Genomic DNA, 18,445 nt, shown 5'->3' on the forward strand with positions numbered 1-18,445 from the left:
AGAGAGCGAAAGAGAGAGTCGGTGGTGGGAGGGAGAAAGAGAGGGAGGAGTGGAGAGAGGGCCAGTGTAATCAATGCTTGTATTTCATTGACTGATGCGGGTAATTCCATCTGATCGAACAATCTAGTTAGCTGGCTGAATGACGTGAATCGCTGCAACGCATGAATGCTAAACAGATAGGAAATGTCGAAATTGAAAAAGGCTTCAGTCGGTGAGTCGATGCTTTCTCCCGTGCACCACGAGTGAAACCCCACTATATGAATGTGAACGATTATCAGTGCAGGAGAATGCTTCGTATATGTTAACAAGAAAAGCTGGTCTTGCGCTTGGGGGCAAAAGTTGCCCGTTTAGAAAACAACTGCTGCGGAAAGTTTTTCACATCTTCTCATGTGAGTTTGTTTGAGATCATAATTCTGTGAACGCAGTGATCCGACTTTTTAGCTTTTTTGTTTGCAAGTCAGTTTGTTCAGTCATCTGTTCTTCTATAAAAGTAGAGTTGTCTGAGTTAAGGTCTCAGACAGCCTTAATATGCAGAGTCAACTCTGAAGCTACACGTTACATTTCAACGACTGTCCCTGTCCGTGGTGCTGACCGACACCTGAACGCCTCATTGTTTCAGAGCGCTTCACAGCTTCAGGTTTGATGCAATGGAGTACCTTCCGAAAAATAGCTTCAGCCAATAAGCCTTTATCCCATAAGCAACTAACTGACTGCCTTGTAAATAAGAACATTAAGTATTCGAGTTGTTTACTCGCAAATACAATTAATCGAAATATAACCACAAATATGCCAGTGTTGCTATTACAACAAAAACCTTGCGACTGACTTTAAGCACGACTTCATATCTGCTCTACATTGACTCCCTTTTGGATTCCAGGTTAGATTCGCGTATCTATACAAAAAGAGAGAGCAAAGTAAGGCTCAAATTAAGATAATGGATCATAAATGAAAAAGCTTGCCATGAATGAAAGTGACCTGAGCCGATCTAAACCCCAACCAATACATAGAAATTTAAAAAAAAATAGGTATATGTACAGAATCTTTGAAAAAGAAAAATGTTGTAACCAAAGTTGAAGTTGCCAAGCTTGTTTTTGGTGATATAATAGAGACCATGCATGTCATTCATTACACACTAGCTTCAAACACTGCACACATGTTAAAATGATCTCCACTTGGACCCGGGCAAGAACAGGAGGACAGAATATTCAATCAAAGTGGTTTCCCTACTTCATTCTCCTGCACTGGTGAGTTTGTTTGTTCGACGACTCAACCTGCACAATATGCAGTGATAGTGCACCGCCGCTTCTGAATTCATGAAATCACATTCACATCACATTCATAACTAATTTTACACACAAAAAACAGCATATAAGTGCTTACATCTGTTAACAGCGTGTGATCCACAATTGTAGTTTCGGTACTATGTTTTAATTTAATTCACACATGACTGAGTTTAATTTGTACGTGCCTGTGTGGTAGGAATGCCCTTGAATTATTGATGCCGTTTCAGCACAAACAAAAATTTTAATTAATTTTATTCCCAGAAATAAAGACCACGATGAGAATAATGCTATTGAGGAACACCACACAAAGATTATACAATCCTGTTACAATTATTGCATAACCTAACGCAGGCATCCAGAGATAAGTAGGCTTTTTAGATCATGTGTGAGACATTGACTGCCTGTGTGCCTGCTATGGCGGATCCTAACGCCTCTGAAACCTGTAAGTTGGTTCCTGGAGAAAGTGAGGGAGGGAAAAGGGAGATGACGGTCTGATGCAAGCAAAGGGACATTCAGCCTTTTGGTATTCACATCATTAAAGCCTGCAAAGTATACCAGCGCTACTAGTGAGACTTTGTCTGCTGCAGAAACGACTACCAGTATCTGATTCCTTTTTTGTATTTAGAAAAATAAATCTCAATCGCTCCATGTTATGATGCTTAACATGTAGAACATGTAGTAAATAGTGCAGCCCGGTTGAACATTTGCTTACTGAGTTTGAACACCAATGCATAGCTGCGACACTGGTTGTGAATCATATTCATTGCAAAGGATACTGAATAGGATTGTAAATGACGCATACAGTGCACACAAAGAAACACACAGAACACAAAAGCGTGCAAGGGCACACACACACACACACACACACACACACACACACACACACACAATTGTAATCAAAAGTAAAGGCATCTATCTTTAACCTCTGAATTTGATGATTCACAGAAGCAGTGACCTAGGGGCTTGGGACACTCTTTGCTTTTGATTCAGAGTTGGGAGACAAACCCCCTCAAGCCCTAAGACTCCATTTACTTCTGCTGGAGAACTGAGGAGCACTTAGCTTAATGTACAAGACAGTAGAATGGCCCTCACGCATGCACGTACACACGCATGCACGCACACACACACACACACACACACATGGACACACATGCACACACACACACACATTCCACTGTCCATGCCAATGCTTTCTTTTTCTTGTCTTGTAAGACTTATACTCCCCTCTTTGTCACATAAACATGCACACAAGCATAAGAGGTGCTCAGAAAGTGGCCATGTTGGAGTGGCATGAAGCCCTGCTGAGCGAGCAACTCAGAGCCCTCAATGCCCTGCTAAGGATCCCTCTCAACTCACCTGTATGAACTATGTGAGATGGACATAAGAACATGATTGCATCTCTTACAGCAGTTTGCTATTTTCACATAGATTTGAATCTCATTGTGTAATATGTTTCCTACTGCCTTAAGCTCTAAAATGAATGTACCACCTGCAGTGCTAGCTTTTCTAAAGAAATGACTAGAGAGGTGAAGGTAGACTGGAACAACTGTCTTCTGCTTATCGTCATCCAGATTATAAGGAACGGATGTGGACACTGATGGTAATTGTTTTTGCCTTGTGGAGATAAAAGCTGCAGGCTAACTGATTTAGTCTCTATCCTTCCACTCAGCCTCCACTGCTCATCTGCACTCATATGGTTGACCACTTTATCTGGAGTCAGCTTTTATTATACTATATGGATATGTCACGTAATAATGACATGAATAATAAAAACTTTTGTTAATATTATCTCAGTGCGAACAACGCAGCCATGATGTTTTTACAAGTGCTTTTTTTACAAGTGCTAGCGAATTCTGTACCCAGTCATTCTGAAAGCCAAACAAAAATACACTGGTGTCTATAAGATGTGATGGATTAGAGTGGCCCGAGGGGGAAGTCCATCAAAATGTAATGAAAACTAATTTGAAAACAGCAGGCAGCTATGAATAACTTTACGATGACTTCTGGACGCATTTGTTCAATGAGAGGTCATCCATGTCTCATATGGGAGAAAATGATTTGAAAACATTACGATTGATGATAGCACATTAGTTGTTGTTTTCAGAAGTTATGGCTGTCTGTAAATACGTCTGACTGAAAATCGATCAAGGGCAGAAACAATTTTACAACAAGTTTGCCATCTGGTTTCCCGACTGGGATGCAAAAGAAGAAATGACACATACACAACATAATACATTGGGGTAACATGTGTTGGATTCTGTTCAAATCAAAATACAGTGTAGAAAATGTAAAGGTACTGTAGGAAAAAGTTCCTTAACAAAATCCACTTGTATAAGCACAGAACATTATTTTTTCCCAATTTCTGTTCTGTCTGCCATTGCAAGGTCTTGAACTAGCAAGGTCTAACGCAGCTAAGATATCAGGGGGAAGAAAGTCAAATGGATTATGATTATTGTCCTGGAACAGATTAAACAGGCTATGAGAGAAGAATGTGAGCTGAATCTTATTTCAACACACAAGCTCAGGTGCATTTATTTTGTTAAAAGGAAGGTGAGATTTACAAAAGGGATCTAAAGAAAGGTTAGAGGCAGCAATACTGGCTTTAATCTAATCACGATCAACAGTAGCTTATTTTTGTCTGCAACAAAAATAAAACATTATTCAGAGTGGGTACAAAATACAGGTCTGTCCCCTCTTTCTGTATCCTAAACTTAGTTTGAAGCTTTTCTTTATTATTTCATCTATGGGTTTGCTATTGTGTATTGTGCTATTAAAGTGCTCTTATAAAGCACTGACAAACAATGCAGTTGTCTGTGCCCATGCTATTGTTACAGTAACTTAATAAAAGCAGACAAGCATAGGACATTTGCAAAAACTGTGATGAACATATCACCAAAACCTTTCAAAACATGGGAATCATCTGCTCTGAAATGGAAATAAGTAATCTGTGCGAGCTATGGCGTCCTGTCATTCAACAGGAAACCTACACTCCCCACAGAGCAGCCAGGATTATCCTCTTTGCCTCATGATTCTGGTTCAAATTCATAGCCTGCGTCAATTGTCAAGACATGTATCATAAAAGGTGTGTGCACTGAGGTGTGTCTGTGCCAAGCCTTGCTGGCACCAAATAATCATTCTGTTTATTTATAATATATTTCATATGAAATCCTTCAGACCCCTATGCTGTGTGATTATCTGACCAGTTGTCAAACTGCTGCTTTAGGGGAGATTACTGATCTGTCAACAATGTCATAAGCATGCATTCCTCATTTTCAAAGTTAGCCTGCAGGTTTGATGACAATGCTGACAGTGAAGTACTCTCAGCACTCAGGCAGGTGGCCAGGCAGCTTCAGTCCAACAATACTGCCATGGTTGAGAGGGACCATATGTCTCTTCTCTCTAGAGTCTGCCCCAGCACAGCACTGCCAAGCCATTAGACCTATCACACATATGTATCTTAATACTGTTAAGCACATGGTCTTCAGAGGGTTGAGACTGTAAATCAGTTTGTGAACAGAGAAAGGTAGGTTCACAGGGTGGCGGTATTTCCCAAGGACTTAATTTCTTTAGAGGAGTAGCTTGCCTCTTGTGACAATTTTAATCAGTTAATCTCTAAGCAGAATGCCAACCTATTTATGAAACACTCCATAAATGGGCACAACTTACAACTGAAGATTTGCCTGAAATAATGCAAATTAACTATTGACAAAAACATACAAAAAACTTATTAATAAAAAATAATACAAGATTATTGTTTGTAAAGTACGGAAGTCACGCCACACCAGTAGCGCCGCTGGTGAGCTGATCTCTACGTGCTTCCGCTTACTGTTACCACGGAAACATTGTACCCAATCAGAGACGATTTGGCAAGAGGCCGACCAAACCATAGCCAATCAGAGACGATTTAACAAGGGCTTAAGAAACAGTAGCCAATCAAAGGGTCTGTTGTTTAACAGTCAATCGGTTTGAAACGGCAAAGCAAGCATTTTCTAACTGACGGAATAACTTGGGAAACGAGAGTGTGGTAGCTCGCATAAACATATAAAACAGGTAAATATGTCCGCACATTAGGCCAACTGCACATACATTGTTTGCGTAAGGTTAGGGACGTTATCTTATAGTTATAGTATAGTGCTTGAAACTGTAAAACAGCACGAACATCACTTTGTCAAAGGAAGCATGTTTCTCATTTGTAATGTTATGCTAATTTACGTTAGCTATTTAGATATTCGTATTTGCGAATGTTTTCCAAAAACAGCGTGCGTTAACAAAAAGTTATACTGATCTATATTATCGTCCTTTTCAGTCTCCTGTTTTGTAGGCTGATTAAATATGTTGTGTACATTTTGCCTGCAAAACCACTGTCAAATATGTTGTAAAATGTAGTTATAATTTATTTATTTTGTCTAGATGTCCTCAGACGAAGAGGAACCAACCAGTCCTGTTCTGCCCAAGGACTCTGATCCGGGCAGCTCCGTCTCCTCTGATCTTCAGGTAAAAAAAAAACACATTCACAATGTAACCTATATGTCTTTATGCACTTCACAGTGAAGTTGGTGTTAGCCAGCAGTACATGCAATCAGTACTCAGTTTCAATCAATAATTTAAACTCTTTATTTGGAAGTTTGAACAAAGGTAGACAGGCCATAAATATATATTTGAACTGCCCATTGCATTGTAAAATTAAATGTTTACTATTTTAAGTATGGTAGATCATTAAAGCTGAAGCCAGAGGTAGCTTTGACAAATTGAATGGATGTTTGCAACAGGCAGTCTAAGCACTAACTTTAAGGTTCACCAGAGTTTTCACTTCGCAGTAAGTGATTTGGATAGTATTGTTAAAATACACTTTTTTTATTGTATATGGATCAACAGGATGAGTATGAGGAGCTCCTCCGCTATGCTGTTGTCACCCCTAAGCTTGACAGACTCACCAGTGCTCACTTGCAGCGGCGGAGCACCTCACATCTGTCTGAAGAGGGTCGGACTTTCCAGAGAAAAGAGGACACAAAATCACTGCGCCTAGCAGGTATCTTGGTATCTTATCTCTGTTATATGCAAGAAACAGTCATACACACATGTCGTGTACATCCACAGAAAGATGATCAAACTGGAATGTCAATGACATAATCTGAGTTAATAAACTTCATTGAGAAACTGCCCTCAAGAAACTATAGTTCTCTCAATGGTACATGTACCTGTCAACAATGTCTATACTCAGAGCAGATGAGACTCTTAACACTCAAACCATTGAGGTTGAGCCTACCATGTTTCATGACTAATCATTGAATTTATATATCCTTGTATATTTTATGTACATATAATCCCCACCCGTTTTTCCAAAATTGGATGGGGATTTTTTCCAGAATTTAGTGGCGTCCTAAATTTTTACTTTAATTTTTAATTTTTACTTAAGCGAATGGTGTTGAAGCATGGAAACTGAATATGGGTTCATGATTCATCATTTTGTCATTAATAATCTAAATAATAAATTAATTATTATTCATTAAAACTACTCCAAGCAGCAACGTTACACACTTTTCAAGAAAAGCCTTGACAGAAACACGTCAAATATATGTTTATCTGCCTCATATTTTCAGCTTGTAAACCAGTCTAGTCGAGATGCATATGATACAAGTCTGTCAGATTGTATGCCCTATCTCTTTCCCCTACGATACCTACATCTTAAACAGTCCACACACACACACACACAGCTGCAGCTGTCACTGGAGGGTTTAGTGCTTTAACTGTCATGGAGTAGTGCACAGGGATGTGGAAGGCAGACGGCCGATTGGTAATGATCTCCTGGCTCTCTGCCAGTACTGCTCTTTAGAGTGAAGGCTTTCTCGTCCCCCTGCAGGATTTAATTAAGATATTGACATAAATGCATTCTTCGACTAGGAGTCACACCTGTTTTATTCAGCATTCTTGCCATCACCTGTTCTGTTCGTAAACAGTCTTTAGTTTTAGCTTTTACCTTTTTATAGACTCACTTATTCCAGGTAAAAATGTATTCAAAAATGCATTTCCTTCCTAGATCTATTTACCATTTTGTCATCACTTTCTCAATTCCCTGTCTTCTGTCAGATACTGCTACTGAAGCTAAAGATGGAAGGCATTCCAGCAGGAGTGTGAGATCATCACAGGTCTCCCCCTTGATTGTTGAGCCCTCCATACGTTTAAAAGCCCCTCATGGTAAATTTTATTAAAAATACAAAGAACCAACATTATTAGGTTGGTGTGATATCTAACTGCATATTGTATTTCTTTATTTATTGGATATCAAATGATCTTAGAAATACAGAGGCTACCCACAGTTTTCTAGTGATAGTCTGTCTGTGTTCCTTTTTTCTTTGCCTTCTAGCTGAGGAGATGGCAGGTCGGTCATCTAGCAGGGTGTCAATGCTCTCAAACGCTCCCTCAGACAGGTTACAGACAGTGTCTCAGAGGTCTAGGCCAAGCAGCCCCCACCCGTCCGAGTCCGATGTGACAGAGATATTTATCTCAGACGAAAACATAAGCAAGATGGAGAACATTCTGGACACGTGGAGCAACAACCTGAAGGTTAGTCTGCTTCCTTATACTGTAGAACTGTCCTTTCACAATCAATCAACGTAATGACTCTTTTTGACTGCCTGCTTAAGAGCTGACCATAGATAATGTTGTATGGCTATATATAGTACTCTGACTTAGCGGAGATAGAATAATAGGAACAGTGTGTCTCAGCAGTTAACAGCAAAATAGAAGCCAGCTGGCAGGTTTATTCTCAATAAATTAAAATGAGAATGCAAGCTAGTTTTACATAAGTAAACAAATATGTGGTACAATGTCACCAGAGCATTACTTGAACCTTTGAAGAGCAATCTAGAAGGAAAATTCACCTCTTTCTAACACACTGCTGTTTCTTATTGCACACCATTTCCAAAATCGTAAATGGTACATGCATGGTGGAAAACAGTAAAATGTTTTAGTTTCACATACGGTGCATGTACGAGCAACTGAACCCTGCACATTCTCATACAATTAAACAGTTAGACTGAGATGGATTAAATAGAGGAAAAACTGTGGACAATGTACATAGGCAATGGTGAGTCTAGGATGACGGCTTTACTCTTCATGGAACCAGTGACCTTTTTATTATGTCTCCCAGTGGAATAATTTTGCAGGAGGTGAGTGGCTGGACATGGTCATCCTTACTGCTCCTTTTCTCTAACATTGCACACCTAATTATTGAAGGGCAGATGACAGCCAATCACCTGCTATTAAGTAGTGTTAAGACTCTTGACTAAAGATATGTGTACATATGTTGAGTAAAGAAGTGTAATTAACACATTATGTCTTTCCCTCTATTTCTTAATTAGTCAAATGTGCTGACTGAGCTCAGAAAGTGGAAACTGGCTTTCAGGGAGCAACACAAGCTGGAGATAAGGAAAGAAAGGGAGAAGTATGCAGCCCAGGCTGCTGACCTGAGATCAGAGCTAGACAGCCTGAAGGGGCTGCTACACACATATGAGACTTCCAACCAGAGAAAAGACGAGGTGATTACATGTGTATTTATTTGCTTTCTGCTTTACATAATGTGCTGGTAGGTTGGACATGGATTAAATACTAGACTGAGATATAATTTGGATTCATTTTCGTTATTGCACAATTTTAGTGTAGGATTGGGTGGGCTTAATGCATGTCTAAGATATCTCTCTATCTAATGCTCATTTGCTCATTCTGATCCTCATTTTTATGTACATTTAGAACACAAGGAACGCATCTGTCTGCTTTTTAGACTGCCAAGCTTACTGTGTGACATGTCCTCCCTCAGGTGATTGTGAACCTGAGCCAAGTGTTGGACAGACAAAAAGAAAAGCATGAAAAAATGAAGGTCCTCACCCAATGGAGGATTCAGCACATTGAGGCTAAAGAGGAGGTACGTTAATGTCATTGTGGTGTTTCCTAGAGGTTCAATTTACAGTAAATTTACAGTGGAATATGGTGTCCTCACAGATTCTTGTATGGATTGGAGGCTAAATGGCATAAACCCTTTACGAAGCAAATACTGATGATGTGTAAATATGCTCCTTGCATTTAAAGGATGCAAGGAGCATCCTTTAAATGCTTGTTGAGATGAACATAAGATGAACATCATGTAATTATCTTATTGTAAACATTTTATTATAATCTTTGAAGCTTCAGTCCAACTTTAAGTAAAGTTTGTCACTCACATAGTATAATTTAGTATTTAGGATTAAAAAATATATACTGTATTTACAAAATAGCTGTGCCATTTGATTAAAATAGAAAATATAGTGGACAACTCTTATTGTTGTCCAAACCCTGACAAAGACCACAAGAGGAAAAGGTACTGCACAGGAATGATCAAGAGTGTAATCATTTCTTTGTGACAATTTTCATGGTATTGTGGTTCCCTCATAGGCTCGCGCTGCTCAGGTAGCACAGCAACACTACAACTCGCAGCTGAAGAAGAAGGTGTGGTTCGGCTGGCAGGCTCTGATTCAGAAACACTGGAAGGTCCAGGTGGAACGGGCTTGCCGTGCAAGGGCTGAAGAGGTCTGCACCCGTCTGTCTGCAGAGTATGAGGCCAAGCTGGCAGAGGTAAACAAGCAAGTGAAGGCCCTGCATATAAACACTGGTATGGTGATGCTGCATTGCTAAATGTATACTTAAGTTTAACTCAATGAGGTGTTTTACAGTAGGAATTATACTCTGTATTCAGCAAGATACATATTTTTCCAGTTTTTCTTAAGTTAAATGTAATAATGTAAATATTTATAAATACAATTTGAACATTTCAATAAACATTAACTGCACTACTCTTGATTATTAGTAATTCAAAGGTTAAATCGGAAGACGGTTGTTGTTGGTGCATCAAATATATATCAAGAGTGCAACACAAAGGCATAAGAATGATACATCATATGTTTTGTCAGTATCTTATAAACTGATACATTAATTGTTTCTATTCTCTGCATTCTGTCTCCACAGCACTGTGTGGCCATAGAGAAGGCCCAGGCAGAGATTCAGAGACTGCAACTAGACAGAGAGCGCTCTGAAGAATCTATGAAGAAAGCCTTTATGAGGGGCGTGTGTGCTCTCAATATGGAGGCTCTCGGCATGTTTCACACTACAGAGGGACGACCAGGGCAACCTTCAGTTCATGATCAGGATGGTCTGTAATAAAATAGCCACACAAAACTATTTTTAGAGAATACCCACCCTTTTAGAAGTGCACTGTTATCCTTATCACAACCCATACATATACAGTAAATACATAAATAGACCCCTGTTCTTTACAACATTAATCATGACAGAAACTAACAGACAAAAGAAAGAAACACCATTTCTCTGTAAAGCGCAGGCGTGGGCTATTGACAATTGTGTAGATTTATGAATGAGTGGAGTGGAGGGTGGTCTTTGTTCTTCTAGAAGTCCTTCACTGGCTCATCAAATGGAGTGATGACTCAGTGGATGTGCTGAGTGCTAACTACTTTGCACAGGTTATAACCCTGATTTGATGTGGCACTGAAAATGTGTCTGGAAAAGGTAAATAGCCCCTGGTCACATTTAATAAATCATGAAGTTACTATTATTTAGTTGTATGTTAGCACTATGAAAAAATGTGTTAAGAGCTTGGACCAATACAGGATATTTAAGTATACAACTAAAATGAATCTTCAATAGCACTGATCAGCCTTGTACTTGCCCTAAAAACTCAAAGCATTACATGATTATCAGGATACATTCTTATTGATTTCATGTTGTTCTCTGTGCTATTTATAAATGGCTACTGAAGCTGAATCACAATGCTTTTAGTTTGTGCAAATGAACCCTAACGTGGTCTTCTGCTCATCCATCTGCTTTCAGGTTTAATGAGTCTTGCAACCTGAAATGTGTTTCATTATGCAGCTGTCAAACTGGGGCTGGGCTGCTAATTGAATACTTGTTTCCTACTCTTTTTGCCAAACAGGCTAACACCAAATGCATTGATATGAAGTGCTATTTAGCCTTTTTAAGTATATGTACTGATAAGAGTTATGCAATTAATGTTCAGTCTCCTTTTATTTTGTTCAAGCAAAGGCATATAGAGGTCTCTGGCTTCTCTGTTAGATATGTGGTTTAAACCTATATAACATCGCCATTTCTCAATTACTAGAACTAAGCGCTATGAAGTGAAATTGTTCAACCAAAAGGAAATGTAAGATAGGTAGGCTTTTCATTTAAAGTATACTGGTCATCAAGATTTTCAAATCAGTTCAATAGGAAAGATTCATCATAATTGTAAATACCAGTCCAACATTTATCACTAAAATTTGTGATTTTCTGCAATAATAACAAGAATATATTGTGATGTATTGGGACTCTGACTAAATGTATGTATTTTTTTCTTTCTGTAGATATTCTGCCTCCCGAGGATGAGTCTACATTGGCTCAAACTCAACCATATCCCATCTCTTCCACACAGTTTAGTCCAGCCCACTTTGACCACCCAGACCCTTTCCACAGCCAAATAGAGGATATGGTAAGAGGACAATGTCTCATTAAAACCATATATTTATTTGCACACCATAATTCTTATAAAACATTGTTTATCTCCATCTCAAATTATAATATAATATTTTAAAAAAAATCATATTTTCTTTTGTAGATTCCACTGAATGGAAATATGACTATCCAGTAGTGGTGTTAAGGTAGTGTTTGTATTTCCTTGTTTCTCAGATGGGCTCTGGTGCCCCTGTGTCGAGGGTAGAAGTGATCCCTCCCACTACAGTAGTGCAGAGCTCTCTCCCACTTGGGGGCACTGCAAGTTCCCACAAACAGGTTGGTTGACTATGGCACAAGTCAAGTAATGATAATGTTCACCTTCACAACAACCATGTACAACTATGACTATAATTATAGTATTGATTAAATTGTTATTAACACAGAATTACTCAAGTTTAGTAGAAAATAAGTCTCTACTACAGTTATCACATTCATACATGACTCAATAATATTTGCTGTTTCAGGTGAGCGGTCGTGTCATCACAGCCAGTCAACAAAAACCCTCAAAGACTGTAACGGCTCGCATCACTGCACGCACTGACGTTGGAAAGACTGCACGCAGCAACATCCAGGTGATGAGTGTGGCTCCACCCATGAGCTCTGTGATTGTTGAACGCCATCACCCTGTTACACAGGTATGGGACAGAGTGCATCACTACTGTATTACTACCTGTGTGTTATTATGTGCATACCTTTTTAGTTATGAGAAGCTGACAAATCCAGAAGAACATTTTATGTTGTTTCTCTTTTGTTCTTTCAGCTCACTATTGGTCAGGCCATGGCTTCTAAGTTTCCTCGCTCCTCCCAACAGGGCCAAAGCACCACCAGAGAAAGAAGCTCCTCCAGAACACACACCAGCACATGCCATGTACACTCCATCAAAGTAGTTGACTGACCACACATTGATATCTCTCAGAAGATGTTGCAACTATCCTAGAAACAGTTGTGGCATTAGTTCCAATTCCATTTTATTTTGATATCTTGGAGTGGATTAGCCCTCGCTCTCTGCATTTGAAGTGAACATTAGATTTTTTTTTTTAGCTTCCTATCATGAATGTGCATAATGTCATGGGCAATAGGATTTTTCTCAGGGAAGTGCTTCATAGACACAGGAAACTGGTACGTGTTAATGTTTTTGATAATTACTAGCTTGACAGAGTTTAGAGAAACAAAATTGATGTTTATTTCTGTGAAAAAACGACTGAACAGAATAGTTTCACCTGTGCATGATTTAAAATTGTAAGTATTTATTTTAACTGTATTTTACTCTATTGAGACCGACCGTCCAAAACCACAGGTTGATTGTTTTAATACACCGAAGCCATGTGTTACTCATCAAAATAAATTATTCTTCCAGTTTTTGAAAATGACGTAAACATATGTTGCCGTGTTTATCTTCATGAAATGCTGCAGCTCTTGCTGTTGGGATTCTCTGCCTCCATCCGAATCATATCTGTAAAATAAATTGACAATTTCCACAATAACAGTTTGGCGCATATCCCTGGCCTGCCCACCTTTTATGTTTATACATTCCTCAGTATTTTGGTTTGGAAAAACAAATGTTCTGAATGTACCTGCAGCTTTCCTGTTCCCTGTGAGGGCGAGGCCCTGGTAGAGTTCTCTAGCAGGGCTCTTCTGAGCCAACTCCTCCCCGTGGAGCCAGATCAGCAGCATCCTGTTCCCATGCTCTTGATAGCTCTGGTGACCTGTGGATAAACACACACACACACAGCATTGTACATCCAGAAAAACAATTTAAATAGTACAAATAACAAAGGAACCTGCCTCTGTACATTGGAAGATAAGATAAAAAAAATACTTAGGCTAATCTGATTGAAAACAATAAGCTTTCCAAGGATATTCTTCTCATTGCAAAATGTTCCTCATTAATTTAGGGATTTTAATCCCGTACATTGTGGCTACAAGAAGCTTATGTTTTACATTTTCAGAGAGTTGCCAAACGCACAGTCAAAAGCCTGACCAGGCGGTGTGAGTTATAGCACCTGTCCACTGCTCCTCGATGGCCGACACTTGCTCCTTCGTGAAGCCCCAGTGTTCTGCAAGTCTTTTCCAGTCTCTTGGCTTCAGAAGCTTGTACGCCAGGCGCCAGGCCATGGAACGGAGCTGCTTGGTCTCGCCGCGGTGGTCGAGTTTAAACGTTAGCGGAATCTCGCTGTGAATGCTCTCATTAAGGTCTGGGTTTGCCTAAAAGGGCAATTAAATTACGTAAAGGCCACACGCCTCAGACAGAGAGGCTGGACAGATTATTGAAATGACACATGATTAGCAATATGAATGCCAGTTAAACTTGTTTTTTAATAACAATAACGGAACAGGAAATGATTCAGACATGTTCTTAATTAAATTATTGATAAATTGTCTGTCAAATTCTTCTGGGTTGTAAGTCCTTTTTCTTTATTTTTTGACTTTGGGTGCTTTAATAGTATTAGTGGGGATTTAACTAATCTAGATTTTGACGTTGGAAAATCAATCATTTCCGATGAAGGCAATTATTGATTTCAAAGCCTCAAAAATGAATTATGGCACATATGAAAACGGACCAAGTTTCAAGTAATTTCACCCCTTCTCACCTTCCTCCACGTGTAGTATCTTTCTGCTTTGATGATCATGTCCACAACAATCACCTCGTCTGCCCTGACTGCCACACCCAGAGCCGTCTTACCCTGCTACTCCGTATCCATTATGTACAACAAAATACAAAAACTTAAAACACAACTGTAAACTATAAGATTAATAATCACATTTTTCTTACACTTTCAATGTATCATGCTGCAATTATGTCTTAAATCAATCATGTATTTATGTTGCCCTTTGGCTGGTTTAACTTTAGGATTTTGGCCATGATTTACTTTTTTTTTAAAAGTGTGCACATTTACAATAGGTAAGCATGAGTTAACATATACGTATGGCAATTCCCTTTGGTTATCTCCATAAGTTTATGAAAATGATTACCCTGTCCTGGAGGGTCAGATCCAGCCTGGCTTTAAGAAGCATTTCCACGACTTCTATTCTGGCCAACTCTGCAGCAAGGTGCATCGCAGTCTGGGACCTCTACAACACAATGCAGCAATCATTTTCTCTATTCACTTTTCTCATATATAGTTTGACTTTCATTTTTATTTGACTCGAGACTAGCACACCTTGTCAGCAACATTAATGTTGCAGCCAGCCGTCAGTAGAGAATGGATCACAGGGATGTGACTGTTCTTCACTGCAAGATGGATTGGAGCCTCTAGGTGCTGAGAGGAAAAATATTCTGTTTCACAACATGAGCCCAAAAAGTGAGCGAGTTAGCTTTAGAAAAAATATGTAAAATCACAACGATATGCATCCATGCTGACTATCCGCAGCACAGCTGATGTGTGTATCATCTGTGTGACCAAAAAACTTTACTGAGAGAGAGTACTACTGCCACCTAGCTTGTATTTGCTTACCTGATTCTGGGAGTCCGTATAGGCTTTGTAATCTAAGAGGAGTTGAACGAGAGGCATGTCTCCTCTTTCTGAAACTGGATGGAGAGCGCTGCATTTGTCCTTCAAGAGAGGCGAGAGAGGGAGATTTAGCTGTTGGCTTTTTACATTATTTACCACTTTGGTTCTGCCTATAGGATTAACCAAATAAAATAATGTCACACTTATTAACAATCAGCCTGAGTGGGGCTGCATATATGTATGTACAATACAATATGTATGTATTAAAGGAATATCTGATGTCTAAGAAATGTGCCAGTTAGAGTCAGAAAGGTGGCCTATTGTACCGTTGTAAGGATGTTGGGGTTACAGCCAGCCTCCAGCAGGATCAGGACACATTCTTCATGGCTGTTTTCTGCTGCAAGGTACAGAGCTGTCTCACCCTTCTGCAAGACAAAAACAAAATATAAACACCTAGTCGTGGTGCAAGATAACCAACAGACACAGACAATGTCTTACTATGCTCACAAAATGTAAACAATGTTTTCAGGCCTGCAACCAATCATGAATCAGAAAGGAACCACCCTTGGATAATGAACAGGCATCTGTAACTTCATTGTTTATGCTGAAGTCTTTTTTTTAACACATTTAAATGATTTAATAACTATTAACTTAGTCATCGTTATTTAGGTGATATCCGTCTCCACTCCCAGTTGGAAGAATCCAGAAACACCAAGTAAATATTATCAAGTATAACTGAAGTTCAAGCCAAAACACACTTTTCTTTGTTCTATGATAGTAACCAGTACATGTTTGATGCATCTTAATTAATCCAAAGTGGAGCCGCCATCCAGCAGTGGATTAGCCGCTGAGCACACACTGTCACAACCCAAACCGTGATAGAGATGATGTTTTCAGTGATTGTGTACCATATTGACTTCATCCCGAGTATCGAAGCTCTGCAGCAGCGAGTATACGGCATCTGAGTGGCCGTTCTTGGCAGCCAAGTGCAGGGGCGTGTCCCCGTTCTGGCAGATGGGAGGGAGGGAAACAACCGGCATCAAAGAGTATTGATCTTACTTGCTGTTGCAACACACAAATGTGCATTCAGACACATGAGCACAAATGGCACACAAACCAAAAACCTGAACAAGTCCACACACACACACACACCTTGTTGGCCTTCGTGGTGCCCATGTCGTATGGCACAATAAGTATATCCATCATTTCAAGACATCCATGATCTGCCGCCAGTGCAAATGCCCGGTGTCCTGACTGAAAAAAAGAATTGATGTCCAAACTATATTTACTTCATATACTTTGGTCATCCTAGATAACATATCATTCGTGATTTATATTGATTTGTGTAAAATGGGTGTTGAGTAGATACCTGGTCATCTTTATCTAGTTCTTTCATCTGCAGGTCATTAATTATATACTCTGCAATTTCAGTGTGGTTGTTGATAGCAGCGCAATGCAGGATATTCAGTCCTTCCTTATGTTTAAAAAAAACAACAAGTTAATGTTTTATCAAGCAGTGTGCCATAGAATAAATGTACTTGAGTTGCAATAGGAAACAGAGGGATGCATAACATGATGGAAAAGAGCATCTGGGCTGAGACAAGCATACACATATTTAAATATAATGGAAATGAATTGCCTTAGGGGAATATTTGCTTTAATAATCAAAATAGAAAGACAAATGGCCCAATTTCTGAATATTTTTCTCTACTAATTACTGAGACAAAGTAGAACAAAAATCGTTCTGCTTTTTTACCTCGTTCTCAACCTTCTGTTCAGCCCCGGCTTGCACTAATAATTTCATTATGTCCAAACTGCCAAACCAGGCAGCCAAATGAATGGGTGCCACACCGTGCTGCCAGACACGACACAATAACCAAATGGAAAGTTGTGATTACTGAAGAGTTTTACAAAAGCAATTGTCAGCGGCTCAAGATTGTAGATGCAGGTAGTTAAAACCCTCTCACCTTGTCCCTTTGGTCCACCTTGACCCTGCGCTGTAGAAGAAGCTGCACAGCTTCCTTGTTTTTGCCAGCTACAGCATAGTGAAGGGCAGTCCTATTATCCTGAGTCAAACAACTTCTTCAGTATATTTTACATCAAATATAGGTTTCAATCTCGTTGTGTGGTATTATACAATGCAGTACACTGAGATGCAGATTGAGTGTTTGTCTATTTAGACCCACCACATTCCTTGCATTCGCGTTCAGCCCTCTTACTAGCGACTTCATGGTCACCACATCATTTCTCTTTGCTGCTTCCATAAACTGCTTCTCTGCATCAAGCACTGCACAACACAGCAGACAGGAAGACTTTGCATATGGCTTTTGATATCTAATATACATAACAGCATGTTAGGCTTGATATGTGAGAAATATATAATGGCGTCTGAGTTTTCACCTCAGTAGGAGCATACTAAGTCAACGGAGTAATGTTTTATGTGCCTTGGTTTCAGCCTTACGCAAATAGTGTGTTTCTTGTAAAGGAAGAGGGCATACAGTCAGTCTACTGTGTGTAACTTAATCATGAACTCCAGCTTTAACAGTATGAACTTGAAGGCTCAGTCCTGAACAAGAGAAACTTTCTTTGAAATATTGCTCTGCAATTATAATAATTTATATATATTCCATTTGTTTTCCAGCTTTACATTTGTTGTACTTGCATACTCACACATCTCTTTGTTGTCGAAGGTGTTATCCATATCTTTTTCTGTGTGCTTGTTCAATACAAAGTCAGCAAAAGCCCTCAAAGTCTCCTCTTTTATCCACTTCCGAGGGTCCAAATGTTCTGTTTTGGGCTGATGCTTCTTGATCATCTCCCTCATAGCCAATGCTCTTTTCTCCATTGGGAAGTTGCTTAAATTACCTCTTTGTTTGTCCAAGGCAAATTAGTTGTAGTAAATAACACTGAAAGTAAACCAACCAAGATACCCGAGGACAGATTCTAAGGAAGACGTTAAGACCCTGTACAGTTCCTGTCTTTAAGCCTTGAAGTGGAAGTCTACTCCTGCTATTCTCTCAACACTGCCGGGCTGATCCGTGTTTACTTTGCCAGCTCACACCCTAGAGAGACTGCTGATATCTACAGAGACTGTTTAACAAGTCACACTTCACTGGCATGAATGTGGCTTCATTTTTATTATGCTTTGAGAATGTT

The 18,445-nt window shown here is 39.4% G+C and overlaps 2 protein-coding genes across 3 annotated transcripts; one reads left to right on the plus strand and one right to left on the minus strand.

Annotated features, from left to right (window-relative positions):
• The first annotated feature begins 5,230 nt into the window (after positions 1 to 5,230).
• Positions 5,231 to 13,321, plus strand: poc5 (POC5 centriolar protein homolog (Chlamydomonas)). Of its 2 annotated transcripts, none has more exons than XM_068605213.1 (13): positions 5,231 to 5,333; positions 5,694 to 5,777; positions 6,159 to 6,312; positions 7,371 to 7,478; positions 7,648 to 7,847; positions 8,645 to 8,821; positions 9,100 to 9,204; positions 9,711 to 9,890; positions 10,281 to 10,464; positions 11,690 to 11,814; positions 12,012 to 12,113; positions 12,302 to 12,472; positions 12,598 to 13,321. In XM_068605213.1, the coding sequence occupies exons 2-13, from the start codon at positions 5,694 to 5,696 to the stop codon at positions 12,730 to 12,732; spliced, it is 1,725 nt and encodes a 574-aa protein (XP_068461314.1). In that variant the 5' UTR covers positions 5,231 to 5,333; the 3' UTR covers positions 12,733 to 13,321. The 2 variants fall into 2 exon arrangements, with proteins under 2 accessions (XP_068461314.1, XP_068461315.1); XM_068605214.1 differs by having other exon boundaries at positions 12,302 to 12,409.
• LOC137805345 (ankyrin repeat and death domain-containing protein 1B-like) lies at positions 13,047 to 18,134 on the minus strand. Its single transcript, XM_068605215.1, has 15 exons — positions 17,960 to 18,134; positions 17,476 to 17,576; positions 17,257 to 17,355; positions 17,046 to 17,144; positions 16,659 to 16,763; positions 16,442 to 16,543; positions 16,198 to 16,296; positions 15,616 to 15,714; positions 15,293 to 15,391; positions 14,999 to 15,097; positions 14,811 to 14,909; positions 14,429 to 14,524; positions 13,841 to 14,042; positions 13,412 to 13,543; positions 13,047 to 13,290 (listed from the first exon to the last, which is right to left on the minus strand). The coding sequence occupies exons 1-15, from the start codon at positions 18,132 to 18,134 to the stop codon at positions 13,235 to 13,237; spliced, it is 1,662 nt and encodes a 553-aa protein (XP_068461316.1). The 3' UTR covers positions 13,047 to 13,234.
• Positions 18,135 to 18,445: the final 311 nt, after the last annotated feature.

This window comes from Clinocottus analis, unplaced genomic scaffold, assembly GCF_023055335.1.
Source record: "Clinocottus analis isolate CAN_PGR_092001 unplaced genomic scaffold, fCliAna1.0.p SCAF_7, whole genome shotgun sequence".
NCBI lineage: Eukaryota > Metazoa > Chordata > Actinopteri > Perciformes > Cottidae > Clinocottus > Clinocottus analis.

Excerpts from the sequence above, each read along its gene's own strand:
- LOC137805345 (XM_068605215.1), bottom strand. The coding sequence starts at position 18,134 with ATGGAGAAAAGAGCATTGGCTATGAGGGAGATGATCAAGAAGCATCAG. Across the intron at positions 15,098-15,292 it reads ATACGGACTCCCAGAATCAG|CACCTAGAGGCTCCAATCCA; the intron begins GTAAGCAAATAC and ends TTTTCCTCTCAG. Across the intron at positions 14,043-14,428 it reads GATACTACACGTGGAGGAAG|GCAAACCCAGACCTTAATGA; the intron begins GTGAGAAGGGGT and ends TTGCCCTTTTAG.
- poc5 (XM_068605213.1), top strand. The coding sequence starts at position 5,694 with ATGTCCTCAGACGAAGAGGAACCAACCAGTCCTGTTCTGCCCAAGGAC. Across the intron at positions 7,479-7,647 it reads ACGTTTAAAAGCCCCTCATG|CTGAGGAGATGGCAGGTCGG; the intron begins GTAAATTTTATT and ends TTTGCCTTCTAG. Across the intron at positions 8,822-9,099 it reads CCAACCAGAGAAAAGACGAG|GTGATTGTGAACCTGAGCCA; the intron begins GTGATTACATGT and ends GTCCTCCCTCAG.